General features: G+C 39.5%; 1 protein-coding gene across 1 annotated transcript in view; it reads right to left on the reverse strand.

The window, feature by feature from the left end:
* The window catches only part of XPO5 (exportin 5), a 43,627-nt gene that overhangs the window by 5,965 nt on the left and 16,703 nt on the right, over positions 1-20,959 (reverse strand). The window contains exons 14-22 of the mRNA XM_081139675.1: positions 19,922-20,040; positions 15,984-16,139; positions 14,437-14,478; positions 14,039-14,128; positions 13,087-13,286; positions 11,819-11,918; positions 10,671-10,852; positions 2,512-2,612; positions 730-826 (exon numbers count right to left, since the gene is read on the reverse strand). Of these exons, the coding sequence (XP_080995801.1) occupies positions 730-826; positions 2,512-2,612; positions 10,671-10,852; positions 11,819-11,918; positions 13,087-13,286; positions 14,039-14,128; positions 14,437-14,478; positions 15,984-16,139; positions 19,922-20,040 (1,087 nt within the window). The remainder of the gene's footprint in view (positions 1-729; positions 827-2,511; positions 2,613-10,670; positions 10,853-11,818; positions 11,919-13,086; positions 13,287-14,038; positions 14,129-14,436; positions 14,479-15,983; positions 16,140-19,921; positions 20,041-20,959) is intronic.

Below are 20,959 nucleotides of genomic sequence, written 5' to 3' on the forward strand. Positions count from 1 at the left end.
TAAGACTTCTCAACTAGAAAAGCAATTGTATTTACTCCTTAAGAGAACTTTAGCTTATTCAGTATACTTCAAAGATGTGGACTTAAATCTTTTATCAAAAGTGAAAATAACACCCCTTCGCCTCCCACTCTTAAGGAAACCCCTTGATAACAGATTCAGCATGTTTTGAAAGTCAGCTATTGGTATCTTTTAGTACCCAAGATCAACAGTAGCCTTCGTAACTTCATAAGTAATATGGATTTACAATGGAGAATCTCTAGTTAGCTTGGCTGATTCGAGCTCTGGGTGAGTGAGGCCAATGCCCTGGGTGTGGCAGTGCACAGGAGGGCCACTTACCTCTCCATCCCACAACCAGGGCCAGAAAGCAAACTCTGGCCAGCCACCTCCCAGTGTCCCATAAAAAGTAGGCTTTGGCTGGTAAGGTGTCTGAGAAAATGCATCCCCACCACTCTGTCGTCTTCTTTGGTCTCATTATTTTATGCACCGAAAACAGAAAACTTGGGCATAAAATATCAAGTCATGGCTAGGACTGAGGCACATACGACAATTACAAAAAAGCAAATGTAGGAAAACAGTTCATTTTCATTTGACACTAGAATCATTACTTCCCTGTCAAATTCTTGCCTCATCTTACTTGACTTTAATTCTAGATCAAAAGTCCAACCCATGGCCATTCCTATACAAGCATGTCTAGGAAGAGAATGTGGGAAGGCTGCATTGGCTCATTACCAGTTTTCATAGAGGGTGGAGAAGAAACGCTGCATTCTTTCCAAGACTGTTTTGTAAACAGGAGAGTCATTCAGTTCCAAGAGAGGCTGAGGTAATCCTACAGAGAAACACAGGTCAGGTACGTGCTGCTTCGCTGCCCAGGGTCTTGATTTACCAGCACGCAACCGCAGGCAGATGTGGTTTGGGGGTGAGGGGTGTTATAAATGCCAAGCAGCTGGCCAAGTCTTCTACCAGCTGGAGGTGCCAAGAGTTATACTACCTTGGTAGGAAAAGGTGAAAGCTATTTAAGTACCCAGGACTTCAGACTAGACATGGATACTCCAACTTTTGCTTGGGTTTCTCCAGACGGGCCTTGTACCAAAACATACAATGACAGAGCAAAATGATCTCTCCATAAGGAAGTGGGGCCTCCCTTTTAAAGTTGTGAAACCTCTTTTTCAAGCAAAATTTTATGCAAAGCCCAAGATGTATAATAGATCAAAATGAAATCCACTTACCTCAGTATAATTGTCTTAAAAGATCTACACTTCTAATCAGAGAGAATTTTATATTTAAAGTCCTGCTCATGGTTGGAAGCTGCCAGAAGGAACTGTTTGTCCATTCTAGTATGTTTTGGTTGGCCATATATTTCTATAGCAGGGGCTCCTGGTTTAATGTGAATAACTAAATGCAAGGGGTGGGGGGTGAGGTGAAACATCTACTTTTATAATGGCAAAGCACTGCTTGGAAGTTTTATTTTTACTGGTTTCTGCAACACGGACCTTACATGTAGTGGTGCCAAAGGAAATGGTCCAGGACCACGTAGATCAAGACAGACATAAGCTCTGGAAAGGCAAACTAACACCCTTCCTTTCATTAACAGGAATGCTTACTGGATTGCTTAACAGTAGCCAGGCCCAGGCAGAGGTTATGGCTGGGAAGAAAGAGATGCTGTGGGGTAGTGACAAAGCTTCAGAGTCAGCATGAAGCTTCAGAGATGGGCACAAGGTTTAGACAACCATGGATGTCTGTAGCTCTAAGTTCTAATCATCAAAGCCTTGTTCTCTTTTGTTCCAGCCACACGAGTCCAGCCCTCTCTATTCCCTGGACATACCAAGCTCTTTCCTGCATGCCTCAGCATCTTGTACCCACAAGGCTGTTTGCCCAGGATGCTCAGCATCTCCTTTTGTCCCCAACTCGGTCAGCTCCTACTCATCCTACAGGTCTCCACTGGGGGACAATCTTCTGACTCCTCCCCAAGACAGTCTCACAGTCTTTTTCCTTCATAGCGCATTTACAATTATGATTGTATAGTTATTTGCTAACAGGAAAAATGAGTTAAAGCAACATTCTAATCCAGGAAGCATGGCTTAGAAAGTATTCCTTAAAAATTTTTAATAACATATAACTGATAAAAGCTATTTAAGCTTAATTGTTTTAATACTTTTCCCCCACACATAAAAGGCATAAAATTATGCTAATATTCTTCAGGTAAAAAAACATGGTTTATTTATAACCTAAAGGCTCTAACACACATTACTACCTGCAGGGGTTAATGTGGGATGGGGATGGGGAGGTGGCAGGGGGAGAAACTGAGGATCTTCTCTGTATGCTAGGATAATGAAGTAAATGCATTGTTCCTAGAGTGCCTGTAGGAACTCCATATATGCATTTCTGAACAAACGGGTGGTTAAGGTAGTGCCAGGTGACAGGAAGCAGACAAGGCACCCTGAGGCTGCTTGAGAAGCCTATTAAAGATAAGGTGAACTTCAAGAAAAAAAAAAAAAAGGCTAGATTTCTTACCTAAAATAGCAGATTTTTCCACTTCAAGCATATCCAGAGCCTTTGTGAAAGGCTCTACCATTTTGGCTAGCATTTCTGGTGCATATAAAGTATTGTGAGTTCTAAAAGAAAAAAAGGATGCTATGTGAACTTTTCCTAGTCTGTTGCAGAAGACAAAGTGGGTTTCACCTTGTAATTTAGTGATACTACACTTCCACATAGACAAATCAAATCTCTCTGTCAACACTACTCCTGACGGGGAAAAAGACGGTATAAACATTTAAATGTGTCCCTGGAAAAGAGAACAGACTTGAAGCTATTAAGTACAGATGTAAAGTATACAACGTAAAAGCAATCAAGATGAGAACCAAATCCTGAGATAGCTAGACAATATCACAGTCTGAAGCTAGAAAGCAAAATACTTTAAACTTGAGGCCATGCCCTGACACTCCATCTTCTGACTGCCAGCGACACAGGATGAAATGTCAGAGGCATTGTGGATTCACAGGCAGGAACACAGAGTGAGTAGTAATATGCTCCCATTTTTCAGATGTTCTGTCTCCATTCTAAGAACATGGACCCTACAATGTTCTTAACAGTGGTTTCAGGTTCCTGGAGGAACATCTACAACTCCCAGAATGTGCATCTGTTACCCACCAAAATGACTTACCTGAGTAGTTACTGGCTTTGTATGCCTATGGAGGAATGACTGTGGACCTGATCTACCTGCCATCTACAGTAGTCCCTCTTGCCCAAAGCATTGGTACCAATGAACAATCTACAACCAGAGAACATCACTACCAAGTTTTCTTTTAAGAGTTAATTAAAACATCTCAAACATACAGAAATTTACAAAATATAACAGACGCCGACAAGGTTACATATTTAAGATGCCCATTGACCAGATCCTTTTAGACCACGCTTATTAAAAAACTCCAACCAAACCAAACAAAAAACCCCCTCAAAATTGTTTTTAAAATCTAACCATGTATACTTACTAATACACTCAAACTGTCTTTTACAATGCCACTTAAGTTAATTCCAGTTTATTTCCCCATCTCCCTGCTAAAAGCTAATAAGATTGTCTCCACTCTTTTGCTTAAACAAAGAGCCCAGCAATGAGCTTTTCTGCAGAGGTCTTCTGTGTACACATGTGACAGTTTCTCTATGGTGGATATAAACAGGTAGAATTACTGGAAACTGATCCTTTGCAACTCGTGGGTTGCAAATGTCTTCTCCCAGTCTGTGGCTGACTTGCTTACACTGACATTTGCAACAGGCCTTACTTTTTTTATTGTGGTAAAATACATATAACATAAAATTTACCATTTTCAAGTGTCGTTTAAGTAGTATTAAATACACTCACACTATTGTGCAATCATCACTACCATCCATCCCCATAAGTATTTTCATCTTGTAAAACAAGCTCTCTACATATTAAGCAAAAACTCTCCATTCCTCTCTTCCCTGAGCCCCTGGCAACTACCATTACACTTTCTGTTTTTATGATTTTGACTACAGTATGTACCTCACACAAGTGGGATCGTATAGTACGTGAAAAAAATGGGGCTACTTGGCAAGGCTGACAAGATCAGTAACTGAAAGTACTGATGTTTTGAACTTGTAAAAATTCCTAACTGACCAGATTATAATGGGAAGTCACATCCTAAGGCCTATATGATAGATTAATCTCTACCCTGAGCAAATCCTATCATTGTTTTTGTTCAAGAACAACAAACTTAAAATGTCAAATGTCAAAATGATCTCTTCTTCAAACTCCAAAGATAAACACCTTAGTATGGTGGCACAACCCTGACATTCTTCATTATGATCTTTTACCTACATATCTCTGTAAACTATGTATGTTAAATGTTAACTATCCTGCACCCACCAATGTAAAAGAAGTATGTATCTCTCTACTTTACTTTGCATCCAATCCTAGAGATTTCCCTTGGTTTACTTTCTCCCTCCTTAATCTGCCACCAATGGATTTCATGTAACCTTCCTTATGTCTTCTTTGATTCAAATGTATAAAATAAACTGCAAAACTGTATTCCTTGGGGCATTATATCTCAATCCTTTGAGATTTTGCTTCCCCAACTGGCCCCAAAACCTTGGCTCAAATAAACTCTTTACACCTTTCTTCAGGTTTGGAATTTCTCTCATCAAGTATTTCTTTTTAGGACTGGCTTATTTCACGTAGCATAATGACCTCAAAGTTCATCACATTGTAGCATACTGCGGGACTTTTTCTTTTAAGGGCTGATTACTGTTCCATTGTGTACACATACCACCTTTTGCTTATCCATTCTTCTACCAATAAATACTTCGGATGCTTCCATGTTTTAGCTACTGTAAATAATGCTGCTCTGAACATGGGTATATAAATATCCCTTCGACATCCTACTTTCGATACGTGATTTGCAAATATTTCTCCCATTCTGTGGGTTGCCTTTTATTCTGTGAAATCATGTCTTTTAATGCAAAAAATTTTAAGTTTTCATGATATCCAATTTGTCACCTGTGCCTTTGGTATCATATCAAAGAAATTATTGCCAAATCCATTGTGAGCTTTTGGTCTATGATTTCTTCTACAAGTTTTATTGTTTTAGGTTTTACATTAGGTCCTTGATCCACTGAGTTAATTTTTGTGTATGGTATTAGGTAAGGATTCAACTTCATTCTTTTGCATCTGGATATCCAGTTTTCCTAGCACCATTTATTGAAAAGACTGTCCTTTCCCCACTGAATAGTCTTGGCTTTTTTTTTTTTTTTTTTTTATCCTCACCTGAGGACATTTTTTCCATTACTTTTCAGAGCGAATGAAAGAGAGAGAAACATCAATGTGAGAGAGACACATTGATTGCTTGACTCCAGCATGCACCCCAAATGGGGCCAGGGATTGAGCCCACAACCAAGGTACATGCCCTTGGCTGGAATCAAACCCCGACCCTTCAGTCCAAGGGCCAATGCTGTAACCACTGAGCAAACCAGCTAGGGCTAGTCTTAGCATTCTTGTCAAAAATCATTTGACCATATATGTGAGGGTTTATTTCTGGGCTATCTACTCTATTCCATTGGCCTATATGTCTGTCTTTATGCCAATACCACACTGGTTTGATGAAGGTTGCTTTGTAGTAGGTTTTGAAATCAGAAAGTGTGAGTCCTCCAGTTTTGTTTTTCAAGATTGTTTTGGGTATTTGGGGTCCCTTGAGATTTCATATGAATTTCAGGGTGGGTTTTTCTATTTCTGCAAGAAGCATCATTGGGATTTTGATACGGGCCGCTGAATGTGTAGATTGTGTAGGGTGCTATTGACATTTCAATAATATTAAGTCTTCCAATCCATGAATATGGGGTGGTGTGTTGCCATTTATTTATGTCTTCTTTAATTTCTTTCAGCAATATTTTGTAGTTTTCAATGTATAAGTCTTTTAACCTCCCTGGATGTTAATTTCTAAGTATTTTATTCTTTTTGATATTATTGTAAATGCAACTGTTCTTGTAATTTCCTTTTAGATTGTTTACTGTTAGAATATAGAAATGCAACAGATTTTTGTGTTATTTTATATCCCACTACTTTGCAGAATTCATGAACAGTTGACCCTTGAGCAACACAGGTTTGACCTGCACAGGTCCACTTATACATGGATTTTTTTTCAGTTGGGATTTTTATATCATCTGTGAATAGAGATAGTTTTACTTCTTTTCCCATTTGGATGCCTTTCTTTTTCTTGCCTAACTGCAATGTCTGGGATTTTCAGTACACAATGTTGAATAACAGTTGTGAAAGTAGGTATTCTTGTCTTGTTCCTGATGGTTAGGGAAGAGCTTTCCATCTTTAACCACTAAGTATGATATAAGCTGTGGATTTTTTCATGTTGAGGAAGTTCCCTTCTAGTCCTAGTTAGCAGAATGTTTTTATTATGAGAGGATGTTAGATTTTGTCAAATGCTCTTTCTGTGTCAATTGAGATGACCGTATGGTTTTCCCCCTTTGTTCTATAAATATGGTATATTACACTTATTTACCTTTGTATGTTGAACCACTCTTATATCCCCAGGATAAATCCCACTCGGTCATGGCATATAATCCTTTTAACACGTTGTTGGTTTCAGCCTGCTTGTATTTTATGAGGCTGTCCACAACGGTGCCTTAGCCTTTACCTCCTGCTGTATGGAGCACAAGGAGAGGTAACAAGTGCCATTTACTTTTAAATATTGCAATGTGCCATCATTTTAGTTTCTGAATTAAGTTATTTTAGGAAGGTGTCTGATACTATGAAATGATCTCTGATAAAATCAGTTTTCTGAAGAAATTCAGTCTTAATTTTGACAAAGAACAGATGAAATGTTTCTTATTCTTTAATTAAAGTGTCACTGTGACCCTGAGATATAATTTAGAAAACAGAAGGGTTAATGCATCACATATCAAAGGCCTCCGGAGCTGCAAGAGAATCTTGTATTCCTTAGATTTTCCTTTCTTCCTCAGGAGGTGGTACCATGGTGGCTGCACTTCTAACTCACAAGCAGAGGAGGACTCAGAGCACATGCTGCCTTATCTCTGACCGCCGGTCAGCTGTTCATAAGCAGGGACATCTACAACACCTAGGAATACTCAGGCTCCTGAAATACCACTTTTCCTGACACACTTGCAAGTTAGAGCTCTGTGCTTCTACATTAAGAGGGACTAGTTACCGCCTGGTAAAAAAAAGTCAATTAGGTAATAAAAGTTTTAACTCTTTGACAATCTGTACTTATCTGAAATACACGGGTGAGCAAAAGTAGGTTTACAGTTGTAATATAAATAAGTGATACAATAATTAATAAATAATACAAGAATAAACTGTTCTGCATACTCAAAACTATAAACCTATTTTTGCCAACCCCTGTATTCTTAGTATCACCAGCTAAGAGTATAATCCCTATGCTAAATAAGACTTCATACACATAAAGATTTCAGCAGAACATATAGAAGATATACAGAAACAATGTAACAAACTTCAATTTAGCAGAAAACCTGTTATAAAGAGATAATGATGACAATGTGCCTTTTGAAAACTGGAGAGTTCTGCTCCCCATATTTGTCCTCTATCCAACCCACTAGAAACATCACTGTCCAACAGAAATACAATGTAAGTCACATAAGCCACTAAAAATTTTCTAGCCAGCCAAATTTAAAAAGTGAAAAGCAACAGGTTAATCATATTTTATTTATGCATTAAAAAATGCATTAAAAAAATCATTTAAATACATTATCAACATTAAAAATTATTAATGAGATATTTAATTTTTGTAACAAGCTTTCAAAATCTGGTGTGCATTTTATACTTCCAGCTTATCTCCATTCAAACTAGCCACATTTCAAGTGCTCAACAGCCAATTACAATAGTGGATACCATGGTCAATCGCACAGCTCTAATGCCTTCTTTGCTTATCACACTATTTGACAAGCAGTTAAAACTCATAGCTCCGATATAACTGGTGGAAATGTAAATTGTAAATTAATTAGTACACCACTTGAGAAAACTATTTGGTTCTAGTGGTGAAAACTGAAAATAAGCATACCTTATAAACAGGAATTGTACTCTTATGTGTAAGATTCTACTTCTACTCAACAGAAATTAGGTATACACCAAAAGACATTTACAAGAATGTTAATAGCAGCACCATTTGTAGTAAGAAAGCACTAGAAACTGCCCGAAAGCCCAATGCTAGACAGACAATTAAGCTACAGCATACGCTCACAGTGGAGCACACAAGCTCGAGAACGAGCGGACCGCAACTGTGCGCGGCGCTCCGGGTGCCTCTCGCGAACACAATATTGAGCGAGAGGAGCCTCACAAGAAGTGCATGCCTCTGACTCCACTTACTAAGCTACAACAACCAGGCAGAACACTAAAAGTCAGACAGTGCTTACCCTCGAGGGGCAGGTAATGATTTGAAAAGTTGTTGGGTAAGGTGGTTCTTGATCTGGGGGCTGATTATATGGATGTATCTTGTGAAAATCTGCTTACATGCACTCTTAATTTGTGTCCTTTAGTTATATATGTTTGTGTCCTTACATCATACTTCAAGATTTACTACAAAAACAAAAGTCTAATAGCTCCAGCTGCACACTACTCAAGGAATCTAACTATTCCATAATTACAGTTAACATTTTCCAAATACCTTTTGACTGACTTTGGGATTTCCCAAAAGTACTAAACTCTTAGATGCTGTTCTTGTAGCCTCCTTGCCCAACCAGGAATGAACCCTGTTTTCAGGTCTGGGTTCTAACCACATAGACTCTGGCCATAGTCCTAAAAAGGCTGTTGGCTGTTGGGTCTTTGAGTCTGTTCCATCTGACTTTATCACTTTCACATTTCTCTAAGCTAAAGAACCCTTTGGTTTTAAAAATATAAATATGGAAACAGCTTTTCCTCAACTAAATATTTACTGCCCTCTCAACATGCAAGGCATACTTCTTTTTAAAAAAAACATGTTTTTACTGATTTTAGAGAGAGGAAGGGAGAGGGAGAGAGAGATAGAAACATCAATGATGATTGGCTGCCTCCTGCACTCCTCCCAGTGGGAATCAAGCCCACGACCTGGGCATGTACCCTGACAGGGAATTGAATAGTGACCTCCAGGTTCATAGGTTGACACTCAAACACTGAATCACGTTGGCGCGCCAAGCCATACTTCTTTACTGAAATCTCTTTCCTCTTTTTGAAAGCAGAACAAAATACTGCCTATTTCCACAGATAACATCTTTCAGACACTCCAGGCCTCCAAATCGGTCACCAAGCTCTTGAAACCTTTGATTCTTAAGCTTATGGTCTCAGCTGTCTTTTGCCAGCAGAGTGTCCCTGAGACATGAGTGATTTGTTTTGCTCAGTTGAGACTCCACTCTTACATCCCTGTATAAGAGGCCAAAAAGCACTGTAACAGAGCTCTAACCTGTAACTCAGAAGTACTGAGATATATGAAGCAACAGAATTTTGCTTTGGCCAGTTATAACTGAATTCTATCCAAACACTATCTTTCTCTGTGGTAAGCATCTCTGAATCATCAAACATATCAATGGCTAACAAGCCTAGACTTGGCCTACCTCCATTTGAATATATTCGGCTCATGTGATCTATTATGGTGATTCTGACCTTTAATGTGTATAAGAACCACCTTGGAATCTTGTTATAATACAGGTTCTGGTTTAATATGTCTGGGGTAGGAGCCCATTCTGCATTTCAAACAAGCTAATGCTGCTGATGCGTCTCAGCTTCGAGAAGTGAACACCTAGGAAAGGGCGGTGGAACATGTATCACACCTCCCTTTGGCAAGATCGGCCATTGGGTGTTTGGTACATTTGATACCAAGAGGCACTGCTGATAAATGCAGATTAGCACATCTGACTATCATCCAGAGAAGCAAGTGTCCTGCTCCCAGTGAACAATTCCTTTAGTGGCAAAAGTTTAGAGCAAATAAAACTTAGCAAGTTTAAAAGTAGGGGTGAGATATAAAGAAGTAGGAGAGCACAGAGGAGGCTCAAATTGAGAAAAGCTACTTTGGGATTAGCACCGTGTTATTAACTTGGGATGCAAGACTTAATGCAGGTGGCAGCCAATGTTGTTATTATCCTCACCCAAGGATATGTTTTGTTGACTTCAGGGAGGGAGGGAGGGAGGAAGAGCGAGTGAGCGAGCGAGAAAGACTGATCCTTCAAGCAAAGGCTGCCTCCTGTACTCACCTGGACTGGGGATTGAACCTGCAACCTAGGTATGTGTACTGACCAGGAATCAAACCCAAAACCTTTTGGTGCAGAGGAGGATGCTCTAACCAACTGAGCCATCCACCAAGGGCAGAGCTAATGTTATTTTTAAAAAGAGACCACCCTGGCTGGGTAGCTCAGTTGGTTAGAGCATCATCCCAATACGCCAAGGTTGTGAGTTCAATCCTCCATCAGGGCACACAGAAGCATCAATGAATGAATGCATAAATAGGTGGAACAACAAATCCGTGTTTCTCTCTCATAAATAAATTAAAAAAAAAAAAGGAACTCCCCATCACCAGAAAGAAACAAGTCCTAATGCCTCGTTTACCACCATCATGATCTGAAGAAATAAAACAGATTCAACTGTTGAGATTCTTAAGGTAAAACAAAAACAAAAAAAACAGAGGAAAAACATTATTTGGACTCACCTTACAAGGGCCAGCAAATTGTCAAGAAGTTTCAGAATCTGTTCTGTGCAGGGGTTACGGAATATTGGATTTCCAGTGGGCGTATAACCCACCACAAATCCCCCAGCTTTGGCCTCTTCGAGGTCAGTGGGCCAGCAAGTTCGTTTTACAACACCCAGAATGCTATACACACAAAAGCTCATCTATAGAAAAACAAAAATGAAAGGTAAACATAAAAGAGGAAGGAAAGACAAAAGTGCTATTTAGAATATATGCAAGGTTATGGCAAATGTGATACAGAGACGAGAGAGAAGGAAAAGACCCCTGCTGCCGTCCCTGTTCCTTCCTTTACGGTCGAGTCCTTTCACTGCCACCTTCGAGTGCAGTGGTAGGCTCAGAAATTTCCTCTCCATGAGGATGTCCTTCCAGAGGCTGCAACCCTCTCACAGGACCCCAATAAGAAGGTGGCTTGGACATGCTTAAAAGCAAAGTGTTTAGATAGACAATATTTCATCTTTTGAACTGACCCAGTACCCTCCAGCTTAAGCCTCGACAGCTTTTGCCCTAATCCCTACTCATAGTACTCTCTCTCAACCAACCTATTACTTGCCAGGTTAAGTAATACAATTTTTGTCATAATGGAGCTAAGAACAATGCTTACTTGAATAGCAAATAACTGAAAAAATCTCAGGTTTGCAGGTTAGCCCATTTAGGAATTTGCATGCCAGAGAGCAATGGCAGGGAGGACTCACCCTGCTGACCAAGTTCTGACCTACTTCCTCATTACGCCTTCAGTCTGCAGAACTACTTAGAAACCCTTAAAGCCAAAATAATGACTTCATGGAAAACATCACCTTGCCCTGGCTGGTTGAAGGCAGCCGATCAGTTTCTCTCCCCTCCCCCTTCCTCTCTCTCTAAAATTAGTAAAAATAAACTAAAAATAAAAAGTATTGCCAGTAAGTAATATGTAAACATTTAAAAAAAGAAAAGAAAAAGACCATCTCCTCTGCTATGGGAACTAAATCAAGAATTCAAGACTAACGAAGAAAAGCAAGCAGCAGCTTAAGAAAGTGAAGATTTCTGACCTGTATAGAAAAAACATAAATGACAACACCCCTACTCCCACCTGTGGCCAATTCAACTTCCATTCCCAGAGGAGGCTCACTTACTCGTGCGCGGTTTAAGCCACAGGAATCCTCCAGGCCAGGGTCACAGCTTTTCCGATCTGCACCCACATAGGCAATAAATGCATCAACATCTGATAGCACTCTGAAGGATGGGGGGAAAGACAAGCTATACCATGATTTTAAGAGAGGACAGTTTCTTCCACAAGAGCTAATAAGCTATGATTACTTGGCCCCAAAGAACAGTTGTTATAGCGAGAGGAGTTTAATCACATTATCAGCTTTCATTTCGAAGTTTAAAATTCTCTTCTCACTTCTAAATGTTATTAACGACACTTTTAAGGATTCAAGCTTGATGGCGCTCTCCCTCTCGGGGGCATGCCTGGGCCTTTCCCTCCCCTATCTTTTCCCCTCCAGGCCTATTACCTCTGCCTTTCTAAGCTCCAAGGGCCCTTCTTTTGCTTCTTTAACTTATTTCCTGAGCCTATACAGCCCAGCTGGCTCACTTCTATTACCTGTGTAACTTTCTAAATAAACCTTTTCTTATTAGGGGGGAAAAAAAAGCCCAGTTGGGTGTGGCTCAGCGGTTGAGCATTGACCTAGGATCCAGAGATCACAAACGCAGTTCCATTCCTGATCAGGGCACGTGCCCAGGTTGCGAGCTTGATCCTTAGTTAGAGGCATGCAGGAGGCAGCCGATCAATGACTTTCTCATCATTGATGTTTCTATGTCTTTCTCCCTCTCTCTGAAATCAGTAAAGATATATTAAAAAAAACCCAACAAGCTTGAGAATGTTGTGTGGGCACAGGTGAGTGTCTGTGTGGCTCCTACTATGTATGGTCCCTAATGGCTGTTATTATTTCTCTATATGTACTGGTCCTGCAACCAACACAGACACATTAGATGTCATATAATTCATTTACTCATTTCTCCTCCTCCCCTACACCTCTGTTCAGCAAGGGGATATTTTCAGTAATTAGACTACAGGCTGCTTTTAAAGACCTTCATATATCACTAGCTGTGCCAATACATCTCGATATCCTTACACTCCCACCCTGGACATATTTCTCTCTTTTTTTGGTCAATTACTGTTGACATTCAATATTTTATTAGGTTCAGGTGTACAGCATAGTGGTTAGACATTTGTATAAGTTACAAAGCTATTCCCCTGATAAGTCTAGTACCCAAATGGCATAATATTACTGACTATATTCCCTATGCTATATTTTACATTCCCATGACCGGGCATAGCTCCTGAAATAGAACGGGTGCTTGAGTGCAGTGCCAGTCAGTGCCAAAGAATCTCCTTTACCTGTGCATGTCTTCAGAAAGCCAGATGCTGGCCACTGGTGCCATCAGCTCCTCTAGGAACACCTTTTGACGCTCATAGTTCTTGAATTGGTTGCTAATGAGAACCAGGGCTTCCATGAGGGCACACTTTTCCATTTGTGTCAGGAGTAGCTCATTGGAGAGGAGTTGCTTTACGTGGTTATAAAGCATATCAAAATTGGGCTGCAGATCACAAAGAGAAGAAAAACACTAGAGGTGGTGAAGGTCTGATTTTCAGGGAGAGGTGAGTCACTCAGGAAGGTGGGAAGAAGACCAAGGCATGCCAAGAAAGTCAGGCCTATAAGACCACCCTTAGTAATTTAGCTATAATGTTCTTTTGCCTGGACAAGCAAGGCAATTTAGGCAGAAGGTGGTTGTCTTGAGTATTTGGGTCACTGCAATTTCCCATACTACAACTGTAAAAACAATCTGTCTTTTGTCTGCATCAACTTTTATAATATCTTCACAAAGATCAGTTTGTTTCACTACACACACACACACACACATACACACCTGCTGTGTGTTCAGAGAAGAAATTTCTGGTTAATTTATCATTTGGAATAGTGCTAAATTTCTTCTAAAAACCCTCCAAAAAAAGACTGGGGTTCACATCTGGCTTCTCTCAAGATTAGGTATATCATTTGGTATAGCAGTTAAGAACATCACATAATACAGTAAAGAGCTGTACACTAACAGGGAAAATTTGGTCTCATCCATATGGAAAAGAACCATTTATTTTGAGGGAATATTTTGCATCTTTAACTCTACTACTAAGTATGAGAGTAAGAAGACACCAATTCAAGAATGCTTATCCTAAAGAAAGATACAGTCACTAGTTTTCCCTTTATGTGAGTATAAAGAGAACTGAATTTACAAAGAACTATAACAGAACTCAACAGGTCTCAGTGACTACTTAGCAAAGGCCAGTGGCTCACCAGCACGAGCTGGGGGTAGTCTCGACATATCTTGATGATGGAGGAACAAGCGTGCCTTCTTACGTTCCTCACTGCCCGGGTTCTGGGGGCCTGGGAAGAAATATTCAACAAACATAGAGCCACTTTAAATATAATTTACAGGTGCTTCATATTATCATGTAAGTATCTCCCTTCAGAGGCAAACTCACATTTTTTTACAACTGTGAGAGTATAATGGAGTGACATTTATAGTCACCATGAATCCACGTTTACAGCTTGCCCCAAAGTACCTGTAGTACAAAACACCTTATCATATGACTACCCTGCCTTTACTTACCCCTTCTACTTATCAGACTGTCAGGTATTCATACTTTCACTCCCAAGAAGTTAGAATTTGTTGGTTGAATTAATGGTCTTACCTTACTTTCTTCAACAGTTTCAAAAGTGACAGATGAAAATAGCTAAGGGGAAAGAGAAAAAGGCCACTCATTAGTACAAATTGAATAAAGTTGTTTTAAACAGTAGTTATAAAGTTTCCAACAAAGTCCCAAAAGTGTTACAATATGGTAACAAAGGGGCTTTCAATTGCCACTACAAAGTTTCAGATGTTTGTTTTCTCAGATAAGTAGGAGAGGCTTGAGATTCACAATTTTACCGTCAAACATTTTACAAAAATAAAGGTCACAAATTCCCAGAACAATCCATGCCATCACACAAACACTCAGCTACGGTGATGCCTCTTCCTTCTCCACTGTTTGAAGTTGAATGATCTACCTTCCCTAATTCCACGGCGTAAATTCCCACTTACTCTTTTTCAAAAATATATATATCTTTATTGATTTCAGAGAGAGGAAGGGGGAGAGAGAGAGATAGAAACATTAATGATGAGTCATTGATCGGCTGCCTCTTGCACGTCCCCTACTGGGGATCGAGCCCATAACCCTGGCATGTGCCCTGACTGGGAATTAAACTGCCAGCCTTTTGGTCAACAGGACAATGCTCAACCGAGACACACTGGCCAGGGCTCCATTTATTCTTTAACCCAATGCAATCTGACTGCTGCCCTAGTCACCATGATGGAATAACACTCTAACAAAGGTCTAATCGAGACACCTAATGGACATTCTCCTGTTCTTAAGAGATTTCTGTTGCAACAAATGAGTTCACCTTTCCGAAGTTCTACTGGCCTTTGACACATAACATTTTCTCCACTTCTCCAGCTTCTCTTTTTTCTTCTCTGGGGGCTTCTCATTCTTTGCGCCCCTCCCCCGGTGATGACGGTCTCCAGGGCTCCTGCTTGAGCCACACGCCTAACCCTACCTACCCTCTTCCCTGGGGCTTCACCTCTACTCTTGGCACTTCCATGATCACACTGCCTTAACAGTATCTTCAGATAACTTTTCAATAATTATTTCAAATTATTTTCAATAAATTCTAGAGTCTAGACCTTTAACTTCAAATAGCCAATTTACTGAGAGGTGTCTCCACCTAGCTATTGCATACATGCTTCAAACACAGTATTCCAAAACAGAGCTCACTCCCTTTTCCTCCTTACGCTATTCTCCCTCCGCATCCATATTCTCCCTCAGGCAGCGCTCCACTCCTCACCTAGTCACCTATACTGGGAACCCAAAAGCTATCCATACTGACCTCTCACAAATCCCCTCTCAATCTGACAGCACGCTCTGGTACCTTCCCTTTAGGTATTTCCATTTCTCAGTATACATGTCTATTAATTGCAATGCCAAATCAGCACATCTGTATGTGAGTTTCTTCCTAAACAGAGCGCTCCTAAAGGGTAAGGCTTTTCCACTAGCATGGTGCCTGATCCACAGTAAGTACAGAGTAAATATCTGACAAACGAATCAATAACTGTCTATTAACCTGTCTCACACACTTTCAAAAACAATGACATATATTAGCTTAGAAATGTCAAAATAAAGTTTACAAAGCACGTGGAATTTACCTTAGAGAAGACCTGGGGCAGGAACTCTGGTCTGTAGGTGACAAATGGAAAGAGTGCTGAGACATCAGTGAGGACACAAGACAGAATGAGAGGGTCCTTAGTGTCAAAGTTCAGGACCATCTGCAATAGCTCTATTCCATCATTAACAGGGATTTCCTGTAATACAGACATGAAAAGGTGATTGACACAGCTAATAACCACTTTTCCTTCAGACTCTTGTTTATAAATACATAAGACAGTTGCCACATGTGGCTTTGTATACTGCTTTTCAACCTTTAAAATTTGAAGCATTACTCCATGTTATTAAAATTTTCCATATATGCTATCATGTGCTATCTCAAAGGTGTAGCATCTCCTATACTAGAAACTGAGACAATTTCTAATTCTTCACCATTATATACAATGCTAATGTATATCTGTGCAAGAAGTTTTCTGGCTACATTATCAATTATTCCACTTGAATAAAAGACTTTTGGGGATGGCTGGAATCACTGGATCAGAAGGTATGAATATATGTAAGTCAAGTTGCTTTCCTTCTTTACAGGTTTTATCAATTGATTCTTGATCCATTAATGTGCCCTTCTTACCATGTTCTCAGCAGCAATGAATATATTCCCTAAAACTTTTATTTAGAAGTAAAAAAAAATTAGCTTATTTAAATTTGCATTTCTTCAATTACTAATGAGGATGATTTTTTTCATATTTATTAATAACTTTAGTTTCTCCTCTATATATTATCTGATCATGTCTTTTATCTATTTCTCCATTGGATTCTAGTGTTTTTACTAATTTATATAAAAATCTTACTGCAAAACATTCCAGGCCTTTAAAAAGGTCTAACACTTTAATGACCCTCCTACAACTATTCAAAAAAGTAGATGTTACTGATACAGTGTGTATAACCTACTTTTCAGCCATAGAGGCGGCCACTATCCCGAATTTGGTGTTCATAATTTCATGAATTCCTTCATTTCCGTACACTTTTGCCCCAAATGTACACATTCCTAATTACACAGTATTGTACATTCGCTTTTGTTGATTGCTGTTTTGGGTCAACATTATGTTTATGAGAATCAACCTTATTCATCGTATAATCCTAATTCACTTCCACTGCTCTATTACAATCTATTCTACACAATATATTGGTGGATATTAAGTATTTTTCTAGGCTTAACACACAAGGCTTCTATATTGGTGGCTCAGTATATATGGGTTTTCTTCAGAGTCCAGACTTAGGAGCAGAGCTGCTGGGTTGTAGGGCTGTGTCTTCAACTAGACATTGCCAAATTATTCTCCGAATTTGTGATATCAGTTGTACTCTCTAAGTGACATTTGAAAGAGAGAAGCTTTTTAGAGTAAGGACATCAACCCCATCCATATTTATTGTAGATACTATTCCAAGTTTGCCTTTTAAAAGTTAAATTTGTAAGTTAAAAAACATATGTAGTTAAAGCCATTAATTTTGTGTGTGATTATTTTCAGTGTTTTTCAACTTTTAGGGATCTTTCCCTAAACAGTTAATTTTCCCTAATGCTAATTATTATTATTATTATTATTTTGTTAATCCTCACCCAAGGATATTTTTTCTATTGGTTTTAGAGAGTGGAAGGGGGTTGGAAGAGAAACATCTGAGAGAGACACATCGATTGGTTGCCTCCCGCACCCTGACCAGGGCTGGGGATCGAACCTGCAACCCAGCTGTGTGCCCTTGACCAGGAATCGAACCCAAGATCCTTCGGTCTGTGGCTCGACACTCTAACCGCTGAGACAAACCAGCCAGGGCCCTAATGCTAATTATTAAATGATCCTATCTTTCTCATTTCTTGTATATGCTCCAGGTTGTTTCTGGGCTATTTTGCTCCAATGAGCTGTGTCTAATGCCAATTCTACACTACTTTAAAACTCTGTAGCATTAAAAAATAAACAAAATACTGTAGCTTTATATTTTACTATCTGAGGCAAATCAATCCTTATCTTCAAAATGTGATTTTTTCCCCTCCTCCAACGCTCTTCCTTACATTAATCCACCGCTAAAGCTGCTAAGGGAAGGCTCTACCCTTGGATCCATACTACTGGAAACACAAGCTCAGCTAATGCCACTATGGACAAGATGAGTAGCTTTTCAACGTTTTTAGCCAAAGAAGTTCTCAGTCAAACTCTTTCACATGACAAAGGCTGATCTGCTCTGACTGACCCAGGGAAAGAGTGGGGATTGAGGGCAGAAGCAGAGCAAAAGCACTAGACTTATGTAATACTCTGCCAAGTCTGAAACTGATAGCAGTGAGTGGGAATGTTACCAGCTGAGATCTGTGACTGGCACACCCCTGGGACATACAGTGTATTATAGCTCCATTAACAAGCAGGCGAGTAATTTAATAATATTTTTAAACACTCATCTCTCTTGATTAGGAATGCTTATTCTTACCCATCTGATTTTGGTGAAGAAAATAGGTTTCAGAGTCAGGTTTACTTTAAGTCATTAACAAGCTTCAATACTACCATCTAGGGTTCTCCTGAGGAAAAAGGAATTTTAGTGCCATCTGTTTCCCTTCCCACCACTGGCTATGAATCCTACCAAATTTCTGTCATCTATGTTTTGTCCCTAGCCCATATCTTTCTTGTATATAGATTCCAAGCTTTTTTTGTACATTTTAACCAACTAGTATTTGGTATTTTGACCAAATACCATCATATTCAAGGACTTGCTGTAAAATGCAACACACAACCAACCAGGCACTCCCTTCCCCTCCCCCAATACTGTCAGTCCTTTCATACATCTTAAAAACAAGCACTTGACAATCCCCGACCATTTCTTCCTCCTGTCTTCAAGCAGGATCATACCCTCACTCTGAATCCACTTCAAGGTGTCTAACTTCAAAAACGGCAGGAAAGAAAAGAGCAGGGCCATCTCCCCTGATTTAATAAACGGTTTTCTTGACTTGCCATACTTACTAATACATAGGTCCCATCAGTTTAGATGGGACTAACATAGTGAAAAATACAGGATCCAAGTAGGGTTTCCCACCCACATTTTGGAACAAACTCAGAATGCCATCATTTCAAACTGAAGTGAATCAATTTAAAAACAGATAAAGCTAATGATCCTAAGATCTAATCTGTTAATATGCCACTTGTTAAAAAGCCCCACTATATCCGCCTTTCTTCAAGATAGATTTCTTTCAACTAACCTAGAATACATTAAAATGTAATTACTGCCAAATGAGTGATCCAATAATTTTAATCTAATTAACATAATTAATAAGGTATGTGCTATTATCCAATTCATTATAGCTTCATCTAAGGTAATGTGGTAAGAGAAGGGTGATAGGTGACGTGAAGTATAGAAAAACAAGATCAGGCCCTGACTGGGTAGCTCAGTTGGTTAGAGCATCATCCCAATATGCCAAGGTTGTGGGTTTGATCCCTGGTCAGGGCACATATAAGAAGCAACCAATGAATGCATAAATAAATGGAAAAACAAATCGATGTCTCCCTCTCTCTAAAATCAATAAATAAAACTTAAAAAACAAAAAAGGAAAAACAAGATCTATTTATTCAGTTATTCAGAGAAGAGGCACACTGATCCTCCAACTCGAATATTCTGGTTTATCTGCCATAAATTGAAAAAGATGCTTAACGGCAAATATCTCAAGATTTTCTAATTCAAGGTTTGGAATAGTTATTCTACCTGTGGTTCACTGTATTATCAGGCTTATATTATCCCCTTCAAATGAATACTAAACATTGTAGGGCTTAGAGTCAGAGAGACCTGAGTCAGCTCTGCTATTTACTAGCCACTTGAATTGGAGTGTTATTTAACCTTCCTGAATCTCAGTTTCCTCTTCTGTGGGATGCACATCCACAGATTTTTCTATCACTCTACCAGTTTTAAAAAGATCAAAATCATGACACAGTCAGCATGGGAAACAGTTACTTACTTCTTTATCTAGTGTTCGAAACATCTGGTTGATCACACTTTCCAAAAAAAAGGTCATGGCTTCCCACTGCACAAATGAAGGGGAGAAGATGGAGCAGAGGCTGCCTTCTCCAGTTCCAGCTGTAGGAAAACAGGATTTTAAAACACACACACATACACACACACACCTCCCGACACAGAGAGACAATGAGGCCTTAGAGACCACTTGGTAATTTCACAGTTGAAGACAGAATAACCTAACTGCTCCGTCTGGGAAAAGAAAAGAACAAAAAGGAAAGGAGGTCCCTATCCTGCTTACAGTGAGCTGTCGGGATTCAGCGCTGCGAGCCTTGTCCATATAACCATTTTGAGTACTGAATAAAGACATACATGTAAGCATCAAAAACAGCACGTGGCCAATTAGAGCAATTAATAAATATTAAGTTCTCCCGCCCTCTTTATAATCTGCCCATGGGAATGTAAATAAGATATCTGAGACCATAAATAATCCTTCCAACAAAGAACTGACAAAGGACACAAGATACTGCTTCAAATCCAGTAGCCTCAGGACAACCACAAGGGCTATGGCTAGAGAACTGTGCCACCCTCCAAGTTCACAACTATCATCAAGGCACATCACTCACACAGCAACACACAGGCAAAAAGATTTACAAACTTTTCTTGCTTCCATTAGTGCTCCCATTTACTAGCTTCATCTTGATGCAACATATTGAGCCTCTGCAAACATTCAAGTTACTAGATACCAAGGACCTTTGGAGTCAATTGTGAATATGCAAAACTGAGGGCTAAATCCCATGATGTCAAGTAATTAATGTACTTAGTAACTCACTACTATGGATGTCTCCAAAGCAGTTATTTTATAACTCTCTCCTGCTTTATTAATCCTGTCGCCTGCAGCATGCATTAATGACAGACAGAAGATATGGAGAACAGAGAAATTACCTTGCTTATGCATTTGGGTGGAGGGAGATGATTTTGATTTTATGTAAAGTGGCATTTCCCAAAGGCTTTGAGGTGGCTGAGTGGGGGAAGTCTCTGT

Source organism: Miniopterus schreibersii, assembly GCF_964146895.1.
Source record: "Miniopterus schreibersii genome assembly, chromosome: 6".
In the NCBI taxonomy this organism is placed as follows: domain Eukaryota; kingdom Metazoa; phylum Chordata; class Mammalia; order Chiroptera; family Miniopteridae; genus Miniopterus; species Miniopterus schreibersii.